Source organism: Fundulus heteroclitus, chromosome 9, assembly GCF_011125445.2.
Source record: "Fundulus heteroclitus isolate FHET01 chromosome 9, MU-UCD_Fhet_4.1, whole genome shotgun sequence".
NCBI classification, from domain to species: domain Eukaryota; kingdom Metazoa; phylum Chordata; class Actinopteri; order Cyprinodontiformes; family Fundulidae; genus Fundulus; species Fundulus heteroclitus.
This window is the reverse complement of record NC_046369.1, coordinates 4,574,530-4,585,824: the sequence shown is the minus strand read 5'-3', so window position 1 is coordinate 4,585,824 and position 11,295 is coordinate 4,574,530. Positions and strand designations below refer to the sequence as shown.

General features: G+C 45.8%; 1 protein-coding gene across 2 annotated transcripts in view; it reads left to right on the top strand.

Annotated features, from left to right (window-relative positions):
• Nucleotides 1–7,663: 7,663 nt before the first annotated feature.
• Nucleotides 7,664–11,295, top strand: part of syde2 (synapse defective 1, Rho GTPase, homolog 2 (C. elegans)) — a 58,712-nt gene continuing 55,080 nt past the window's right edge. For both annotated transcript variants that reach the window (XM_036140882.1, XM_012877968.3), the window contains exon 1: nucleotides 7,664–9,851. In XM_036140882.1, coding sequence (XP_035996775.1) covers nucleotides 7,910–9,851 — 1,942 coding nt within the window. In that variant the 5' untranslated portion in view covers nucleotides 7,664–7,909. The remainder of the gene's footprint in view (nucleotides 9,852–11,295) is intronic.

Here is an 11,295-nt window from a genome sequence, read left to right as displayed (position 1 = left end):
TTGCCTAAAACAAAAGCAGAACAAAACTATATTTCACTGTACAAATGGATTTAAGATCCTCATAATAATTAATTAACTGAATTGTTTTGCCAGGAGACTGTGTGAAAATTGTCTATGAAAAAAAGACTTTAAAAGCTACAATAAATTAGAAAAAAAATAAGACGTTTCTGGGTTATACTAGCAAAAGGTAACCAAACTGGAGATCCTTTAGATTAGCTGAATGGAAGTGAATGAAAATATGTTGCTGTCTGGAACTCAAAGCAGCAGCTTTTGGCAAGGCCACTCTGACAAGGATCCTCCAGCCCTAATTTATTACCCTGAGAACAGGCTTGTGTCCACAAGGCATAATTAGCTGCGGTGTGCTCTGAGAAATAAAAAAAAAGAAACACCAGAAGGCCCATAAACAAGCTGGGAAGACTTAGGGGAACAATAGTCAATCATCAGGGGGAGAGCCCAAACAGCTGCAAAACCCCAAGTCCCAACATTACACTTACAGAACACGTAAAAGAGCAAGTAAGTCAACATTTGCACAGTGGTTCCTTTTATTTTCTTCTTCCTCGCCTTTTCTGTCACACACATGTACACACACCCACACACACTGCTCCTCTACCTCGTACATTCCCTGGCCACGCCGTCTGAAAGGGGGCCAGGGGGCCAGCCAAGCAGATGTTCTGCTACTGCTTGCACAAAGAACACAAGTGACTGATGGACGATAAAACAGGGAAAACAAAAGGGACAAACTTGCCTTGTTCTCTCGCGCAGCAGATTTCTCACTGCAGAGCTCTGAGTTGGAAGTGCTGTGAGGAGTCTTAATTGACGTTGTCTTCTATGGGCGCTCATCCGGTTCTGTAAATACTCAGATGATTCGGGAGACACAAATTCCTCCCTGAACCACCTGGGCTATGGGATGTGGTGAATGTTGCCTACATGAAAACAAATACAGCATTTTCTTTTTCGTGTGGACAGCTTTTGTGTTGCCATAGTGATGTATTATTAGAAAATCGCGTTAACCTTTTCACGACTTGTCAGCAACAGCCTTCTGGATTCTTTTTTAACTACCCACACATTTTCTCACATTGCAGTGATGAACTTTGATGCGTTTTGTTGGGATTTTGTGGGACATACAAGCACAACGTTGTGCATAACTTTAAAGTGGAAGCCAATTAATGCTGCCCTCTTTACTCTGATACCCCTAAATAAGGTCCATGCAACCAGTGGCTTGTGAAATCACCTAATTAGTAAATTCAGGTCCACATTAGTGCAATACAGTCAGAGCATAAATTCAGTTGTTCTGTGAAAGTCTCAGATGTATGGGGGAGGGATTCAGATGATGCTCAGTTATGAGCAAGGAAAATCTGGCCTTTGTGAAGGAGTGACAAGAAGAAAGCCTCGGTTAAAAGAAAGTCATAGGAAGTCCTGCTTGCAATTTACCACAAGCCATGTAAAGGCCACAGAAAACATGTGGAACAAGGTGTGGCAACAAAAATGACAAAACCCAACAGTCCGTTGTTACAGAAAAAGCCCCCTACGGCCACCATTGGGAAAGACAACCACGAGCACCTACAAAAAGACGAAACTAACAAAAAACAAAGAAAACACAAGACAGCAAGAATATAGAACAAAACTGTTCATGCTGATGGAGAGAAGTACAGCTACTGTAATAATAATACAGTACAATACATACGGTACAATACGATACATAATACACATGCTTATTAAGCGTGTGTGGGTATTTTTATTATTTTTTTGTCTCTCTTGTTGTGTCTCTGCTCTGTCTTCTCTAACCCCCAGTGGGTCGAGGCAGATGACCGTTCACACTAAGTCAGGTTCTGGTTCTGCTGGAGGTTTTTCCCCCCTGTTAAAGGGGAGTTTTTCTCTCCACTGTCGCTTCATGCATGCTACGTATGAGGGATTGCTGCAAAGCCATCAACAATGCAGACGACTGTGCACTGTGGCTCTAAGCTTCTTCAGGATGAGTGAATGCTGCTTGTTAAGACTTCATGTAACCTGCTGGGTTTCCATAGAGAGGAAATAGTTTTGACCAATCTGTATAATCTGACTGAATTTGACTTTGGGAAGTGCCTTGAGATGGCATGTTTCATTAATTGGCGCTATATAAATAAAATCAAACTAAATTGAATTGAATTGATACACATGCTTATCAGGCGTGTGTGGGTATGAACAGGCAAAATAATTTTGTAGGATGATTCGTAGTAAATAAAGGTTGCGGTAAACCCTAGATCAATGGTCTCATACTAAACATCTCAAAGACCAGTGTGCTGCAATTTTTAAAAGTGTCCCTAGACACACACACCTGAATCAGATGGCAAAACTGCCTCGCTGGCATGCACTCAAGCTCTATAGAGCTCTATAATCAGCTAATATTACAGTCAGGTGTGTTGAAGCAGAGGTGCATCCAAAAGTTGCAGGACATCGGCCACCGGAGACTGGAGTTATAAACACTGCCCTAGATAAAGCAAGTCAGTTTCATTTGTATCCTTTGATAGCGCAAAATGTTTGTAGGGTGCTCATTAACACGCAGCAGGTAGAAAACATGTCACCACCTTCATCAGTTAATTAAAATTGTTTTTTCATTAAGTAAGAGATGATAAAAATTATCAGGTTATTCAGTCATCAGTATAGTATTCTGGTTTTTCTGTCCCCTACTTAGATCCGAACTTTTAAACAGTAAAACATTTTTTTCCTTTTCTGATTTGATCAACACTGTCATGTCCAGATGTTGCCCAGGACCCGTAACGTTTTGCCTAGTCGTACCTCTACATGGGTTTCGAGTAATGCAAAATATCTTCGGCATGCACAATGTAACTGAAAGCGCTCCAGCACAGCCAAGAGTTATGCATATTTTACTCTGAATCTGTCCTCGTCTGCCCAACACCCCCACAGCCCCCCCCCCCATGCTTTCCCTTTCCCTCTCTTTCACACACAAAAACACACTACGCAGCCTGCAGGTTTTGACCTGTGAATAACTGCTCAGACATGGTCTAGTCAGAAAGTCGGGGAGGCAGGAAAGGGATTCAGGGCCAGCATGGCTCCTGCAGGCCAATAACAGATGCTTATCACGTTTTGCTGAGACTCAAGTTGTGGGAGTGAAGAGCCCGATTGCTTTGATTATAAACGGCCTTAATCGTAGCGTACCCCCCCCCCCCCAAAAAAAAAAAAAACGTAGAGAGGCTCGTGATGGATTCAGATTCAGTCCGAGCGTGTGTGTTTAAGTATACGGTTATGTGTGTCTTACAGGGAAGGGATTAGATTGCGCATTTGTAATCATACACCCACTGCCGCTTCCCAGCAGCTCATCTTCATGTGCACATTCCAAGAATAGGCCACGGCAAACAAACAGTTAAGGGTTCAAGTGAAACGCACTCCATTCTGCTCTCCAGGATGGCCTTTAAAACCCCGGGTGGTGCTGCAAGCACGGACCTACACTCCGCGTAGGGTAGGTTAGCGATTTAAGGTCAAGAAAGGCGAGGATTACTTCAGATAAAACTCAAGTGATCCATCACAAGGGCAGGCCTGGCTTTCAGGCTGGCGTTGTCACCCAAGGGGGATAAAACATGTTCTTTGTGTGTGCATAATAATGAAGATAAAACTATGAGGACGCTAATTCCACATGACAGACATAATCCTGATCATTTGGAAAAAAGAGTAAGAGTGGCGTATGGAGCGGATAGTTAATCACCACCCTCCTTATTGTTTCCTGCTGAGGCAGACATTTTTGTCTTTTCTCCCAGCAGAGAGTAAGCACATATTTCCCCCTGAGATGGAGATTGTTCTCACTGCGGTTTGCTAAAGTGCATTAGCAGCTACAAGCGAAGGTGGTAATTTGAAGTCCTGACTCAACTGCTCCCACTCCAAATGTTAATTCAGGTCTCAGAGGCAGATTTGTGGTGAATTTTTGTGGGAGAACGACCATCTGTTCTTCTGCTCACAGAAATATAGTGAATGCAAGCCTTGAAACATGTTAAACACCTACTTGTTACTGTAAAAAAAAAAAGCCATCTAATATGAATGGGACAAAAAACTGAAGACGTACCATCTGTTTTAAATTATTAGACTTTTGCTCCCGTGTTTTTATGCTTCCTTTACAGCTACAGTTATATCTCAGATGTAAAGATTTTCAATTAAAATGAAAATCTAGTATTTATAGGTTTTTAGTAATCCCATTTGAATCCATAATAGCCTGCTTAACATGTTGAGGGTTGACTGAATGCTTTAGTCTTGTTGGTTTTTCAGGTTAAATACTTGGGTCTACTTATCGGTGATGATGAACACGCATCTATGATTGCAAATTTATACAATGCCTGGCCACATAGTCAAATTTTGTTGAATTGCCTTTAGCTTTGATTATGGCACGCATTCGCTGTAGCATTGTTTCGACAATTTTCTCCAACGTCCATCCAGAGTTACATTCATTTTACACCAAGATCTAGAGTTTCACCGCTGCGCCTTGTCCAGCACACCCCAACGATTCTCAATGGGGTTAAGATCTGGACTCTGTGGTGACCAATCCATGCGTGGAAATTATGTCTCACGCTTCCTGAAACACGCTTTCCCGATTTGAGCCCGATGAATCTTGGCGTTGTCATCTTGGAATATGCCCGTGCCATTAGGGATGGACTAACCTGGTCGTTCGGTGTATCGAGGTAGTCAGCTGACCTCATTTCTTGGACACATGGTGTTGCTGAACCTAGACCTGACCAGCTGCAGGGACCCCCAGATCATAGCACTGCCCCCACAGGCTTGTACAGTAGGCACAGGGCAGAATGGGTCCCTCACTTCACCTGCCTCTTTTCTTACCCTGATGTGCCTGTCCCTCTGGAACATTGTCCACCTGGACTCATTATGCCAGAGTTAAATCTCTATGTTCCCTAGAAAGTTGCATTTTTTTTTCCTGGTTAGCCTTACGGATTAGTGTTTTTTCTTACGGCTACACTGCGGTTCAGTTGGAATTCCTTGAGTTCCTTTCCCATTGTGCGTGTAAAAATTCTCTTACTTTTGCTGGTGAACATACCCCTTAGTTCTACTGTTGTTTTTTTCTTCCAATTGACTTTGCCAAGTGTTTAAGTGATCGGCAATTACGATCATTCAGATTTTTTTTTACCCTGACCACATTTCTTCCTCAGAGACAATGGTTCCCGGCTATCCTTCCAGTTTTTAATAAAGAGCTGGACAGTTCTCAACCCAACTGTAGTAGTTTCTGCAATCTCCTTAGATGTTTTCCCTGCTCTAGGCGTGCCAGTTGTTTGACCCTTCCTAAACAGACTAACATCTTTTTCCATGACCACAGAACATTTCAACATGGTGGTTTAAGAAATGAGGAGCTACTCATTGTATCAGCTGGGGTTGAATAAAGGACAATGTATTTTCCTTCTTTTTAATAAACCTATTTACAGAAACAATCTTAGACCAAGCGTTTTATATAAAATTGTGATTGGTCTTTCTTTGTAACTGCAGCTCAATAAAAGAACGAGCTAACAGTCATTCTAAAGCAGGCCAATAGTTTCTGAAAGTCATCTTAGATGTGTTTGGAAAGGGACACATCTTGTTGCAGTTTATTTTTAAATGATCACAAGATGTCACCATATTAAATACATTAGACCTTTAAACTTTTTGTCAAACTGCCTGAAATGTGGAATTATCAATATTCTTACTCCTTCTGTCTGTTCTAATGGAAATGTGGTGTTGACTTACAAGCCTCTGCAAACCTGGCAGTATTAGGCCTTGTCTGCACATAGTCGGATATCAGGGAAAACTAAATGTTTTTTTTATGCTTTGGCCTTTTATCCACACAAAAATCACCGGGCATGGCAAAACTGAGCTTTTTAATTTGGCACATCGCAGTCTGCCACAAATTGGGGTACACTACCCCCTGTATGTTTGCCATTTTTACAACAACGCTTAGTGGTGTATTTGTGCAGGTAAAAACTTTTTTGAAGATGATTCTGTGTGCACTATATTACTTTTAATTCAATGTTGCAGAGATATTCATTTTGATAAAGACCTCTGCTACTTGTGTACAAGCCGAACTTCCTGTATTATTCCGGTATTTAGCAAATGGAAAGAGCTTTGATAATCCTAACTGATGCAAACAGGAAAACTTGAGTCTGATTTGAAGCCAGACAGCAAGAAAAAAGGTTTTAAATCTGGTTTCAACCATCTTTCTTCGTTATACCTCAGACGTAATCTTCTCAATATCCAATATGCTGTCAGCCTTTTGCAAGGTGAATTTAGTTTATATAAATGGAACTGGTGTGGCATAGACAAACAGATAAACAAATAAATAGATATTTTTTTTCTGGGGAGGATATTAAATAATCCCCTTTTTGGTCTAATTTAAAGGTATAGTGGATGATGTTTTTCCGCTTCAAGTTCCGGGGATCACCTTATCTATTGGTTGTCCAACATAGCAATCATTGTGATGCACTCACGTAACGGCAATGAGCTCCTTGTTAGTTTCTGCTTGCTGGTTGTGCATACGTACACCAAGTGTTTATATATCCGGTTAGCTTCGGTGATCCAGGTGCGTACAGATTCACTTCTATACAGAAAACCCCTATAAGTAACTTAGCTATCACTTTATACATCTTGTATTAATACTGTGTATTTTCAGTGATCAAAGCGTTGGTTGTTTGCACCTGTGATACTTTTTTTTTTTTTTTTTTCTGTTCTTTTTATATCTGTCTCTGCAGGTGTAGAAGCAGACTTCGAAGATGTTCGTGTTCTCTCTTTTTCCTCTACTCTATTTTTGTCACCTTTTCTCCCTTTTAGCATTTTGTCTCATCTTTTTCTCTTACTTTTTTCTTCTTTACCTTTCCATTAATGAGTCCATTGAATGCAAAAAAAAGTAACCTCAATCCCTATCTCTCTTGAGCATTAAGACAGCAATTCTTAATGCCACACCGCAGACAGGACATGTAAAAAAAAGGGACGTGGCCATTTCTTACCTACGTTTACACGACCAATAATCCACTCTACCTTTAAATCTGAACTTGATGGTAATAATTATTTGGCATGTTCAGCTTCCTTATTTAGCCAGTGTGTGTGGCCTCATTTATTATTATTTTTTTTTTTACAGTTCTTACCCTATGCACAATATGATGGATCCCCAGTCTCTATTGACCAGACTCACAAATAAATGACAATTATAAAGTTGTGCAGCAGCTATCATGACTTTCAAGAAGGAAGAAAATATAAAAGAAAAGAAGGGAAAAAAAAGAAAAAGAAAATATAATTTTGACATGTATGCTGCCCCAAAGGTTCTGCTGCCCTGGGCAAAGAGCCTTAACTCACCTATGGAGAACGGCCCCTAAATGAGACAGCTAAGAGATGAGTGATTTTGGAGTGTATAAGTCAAATATAAGCAACACTTTCTATCAAAATTACAACCATTTACATGGCAGCAAAAATAAAATAAAATAGAAAACAGAAATAGTCTGGTGTGAATTATTTTTTTGGGATTGCTGTTAGTCGCGTAACAAACGACTATTCTGGAAACTATAAATCATGCGCAGTTAGATGACCTAACAATGAAGCTTGTTTTCTTTGAATAAACTGTGCTCAAAATCTCTGAACTTTGAACCGAGAAAATATGTCAAACATCCGAGCTGCAAACAGGGAGAGAGAGAGGCGAGGCGCTAGAGAGGAGGGAGGAGAGGAGGAATGGTGTAAGCAGAGGAGAGAGGGAGAGGTGGTGCAGTTGAGCCAAGCGCAGGAGTCCGGACTGATTCAGTGGGGAGCAGAACGGAGGTGACAGCGGAGAATGGAGAGGAGCCCGTCCGCTCGGCGAGCTTTGACCGAGGAGAACCCGCTCGGTCCTTCCCTTCTGGAGCCAGCGCGCTGAGAGACACCGGGGAGGAATTAGCTGGAAGGGGGGGCGCAGAGGAAAGGAATGGCTGATCCTCTGCGGAGGACTTTACTAGCAAAACTACGGGGGAAGAAGTCCAAAAAAGGAGCGACGCTCAGCGGTGGATACGGGTCTGCTGCGGCGGCGAATGGGGGCCGAGAAGGTAAAGAAAAAGTTTTCCCCGCGGAGGCTCGGCCGGTAGCTTTGCTCTCGGGGCTGGATTTCACCACGGAGAGAATGAGCACGTACGAGAATTGCGTGGAAGGAGCGCTGGCGCACGCAGAGGGGGCCACCACGGCCCCGGGGAGCCGCGCAGCGGAGGTGGCTGGCTCACGTCCCCAGGAGCCCAGCGGCGGGGGCAGGGTTCACGTTAATGAGCGGCTCCTCGGGGTGCCACTTCAAAGGGACGCGCAGTTTGGTGGGAACGCATGCAGGGGGGAGGACCGGAGCCCCCGGGAGCCCAGGCCGGCGGGGATCTCACTCGGGGGGCCACATGTGCAGATAAAGCGCATCGTCTCGGCGCCGAGGCAGCGCAGCGTGGGGGATTCGATCGGCTTCGGGGACAGCTCCGGCCACGCGTTGCACCGGGCGCAGGTACGCGCGCAGGCGGGGGCGGTCAGAGCAGCCGTGGCGTGGGTCGCTGACGGCGACGCGCAGGAGATCGGGGGCCGGGGACACTCCCGGCACATGGCGGGGACCGTAGTAGCAAATCACGCCAACGGCACCGGGGACGTTGACAGCGACGCGCGGGACGCTCCCACGCGGAGTCGCGTGCGTCCAAACTCGGAGGAGAATGTTTTAATCAGAAGCATTGAAAGTTATGAGCCGGGCTGTGCGAGGCTGAACGGAGAGCCAGCTGGAGGCCCCCAGAGCCCAACTGTTTTCCCCACCGACTTACCAGTGTTCGACTTCAAAGCGCAGCCTCCTTGCGCCACAGGAGCCTCGACGAGGAACCCTTTAGACAGCGACGACGATGATTACTACGACAACGAGATTCTGCCCTTTTACGAAGCAGCTGAACCAAAGCCTGACGCCAGAGCGGAGGCTGCAGGGCCGCAGGATGCAGGGCAGGTAGGTGATGGCGACAGCGCCCAGGAAACAGACAGACTCAGAACACAGCTGCAAGAGGCCTATTATCTCCTCATAAACGCTATGAATGACATGAGCCTGGACGTGCAGGAGGTTAGCGGGCGTTTGGCTGAGCGGCACGCCGTCTCTTCGTGCAGCAGCCGTTCACGGGACAGCCTGTGCTCCAGGCTCTCCGCCAAAAACACCGACAGCGACTCCTGGTCCTCAGGAGGTAACCGCAGCTCGCAGCAGCTGTCTGACGCCGAGTCCCTCCTGCTCTGCCTCACCGGGAAGCCGGACTCAAGGGCGAGGCTGATCAGCAAGAGCATGTCCGGCTTGGCACCGGCCAAAAGGCCCACGTTACAGCGATCCGCCAGCGACGGAGTTATCAGGTATCGAGGCCCGCCGTCGTCCTGCGCCCAGGCCAGACGGGGAAGCGCAGAAGGCCATCACGACGAAGGAGGTTTTGATTCAAGAGAAGGCGAAGGGGCTGAAGTCTCAAAAGCAGAAGCTGAAGACGGCGAGCCGCTGAACGAGAGCGGCGGCTCGGTCAACAGCCTCGCAGGTTCCACAGACAGCAACAGCGAAGCAGCAGCAGCAGCATCAGCAGCAGCTCTCCGGGGTCAGGAGAGCAAGCAGGAGCAGGCCGCGGGCCGGGCACAGGCGGTGCGCTCGGTCAGCAAAGGCCACGGCGTCACCGTGAACAAGATGCAAGAGTGGATGCACAAGGGTCGCCTGCTGTCGACGGAGATGAAGCAGCGCATCGAGGGTTCACCTTTACCCCTGGGTGGAGGCCCGGGCCCGGACTGCTCCTCCCCTCAGCCTAACCTCGCCGGCTGCAAACCAGGGGTCCAGGTTCGAGGGAGTAAAACAGTCAAGGCTAAGTCGTCTACAGCCAAGCCAGCGAGACAGCAGCCAGGTAGGACGGCCCCGCAGGGTGGCCTCGTCGCCAGTGGGACCCTCTGCCCTTCTTCCTCTACCCGTCTCATCGTTCTCATCCTGCTCCACTCGTAGTAAACTTCGCCTGGTGGCGGTCCACCCTTCACTCCTCCACTTCTGGATGCAAAGCAAAGGGCCGAGACGCCTCAGACCTCTTGCTTTCCTCTACTGGGGTTCTTTCACCGGTGGCGGGCTCTGCCTTTCGCACTAATTTAGCAGCATTTTAACCCTAAATCAATTGCACACGAGGTTGTAGGTGAAAACCACTCACTGCGTAGTTTCAGTAACAACTAACTCACTCTTGTGTTAGATTGCTGTCAGTGGTGTCGGTGGCGGGCTTAGGTGTGTGTCTTTGTCTTTTATAGTTTATCTTTTGATTTTACTGTTTGATTCTGGGGGGGGGGGGGGGGGGGGGTGGGGGGGGGGGGGGGGGGGGGGATTTTTCTGTTGCTGTTTTCATGGCCGCTATGAAAATATGTGTATCAGGAAACCACAAGTGCGATTATTACTACTCAGGGCCCTCTGTTTAAATTGGCACCGGTTTTCCAGCAGCTCTCCTTGACCAAGTTCGAGTAAGAATCAGCACAGAACCGGGCATTTATTAGTTTCCACGCGTCACTCGGTTCTTCCTCTCATGTTTTCCTCATTTATTTTTTTTTCTACTTTTCATCTTCTCCCCCATCTCCGCCGAGCCTTTCCACAGCTGTGGCCAGAGGAATCCAGAGCGGGAGGGCAGAGGCTGCAGTACGTCTCTGCCGGGCTCGTGGTTGGGGGGGGGATTTGTTTCTAGGGAAGAGGGGGGTTGTGCTGTCATGTCGCCTTCCTCCCCAGTCATTTGCTCTTGACAGCCCAATGGGAGCTTGCATTTTAAAGAGTCTTTTGGGTTGCATTTTTCAGATGCCATTCCCGTTGTTTAACTCGTCCGAGTTGTGTCATCTAATTCCTCACCATGACGGAACAAAACGAAGGGTGATTAGCTGTTAAGGTCATTGCTTGGCTTATCTTAACAATATGGAGTTCTTAGCACAGAAAAAAGACAAAAAACAACAAAGCTCCTCAATGCTCACTTAAACCTTTTGTCTGAGTTGTTTGATTATATGGGCGAGTTTCTATTTTGTCTTTGTTTGTCTAATATTACAAATTCCCTTTAAAACTTCAATATGTAGTCTTTAGAAATTACAACGTCCCAGTTTAACTTTACACACTTTATTTATGCACTGCTTTGTCCACTAAGCGCTGTGTGTTGACGTGTAACATTACTGGGAATGTCTTATCGGAACGCTTTAAGAAGGGCTTGAGGACATTTGTGCTTTGTTTGTGCATGTTTATTTATGTTTGAAGTCAAAAGAAGTTTTTTTTTTAAATCGTGTTTTGGTGTGATGGAGAAGAGGGCATACGGGCATGATCCAGGTGTCATGTTTCAC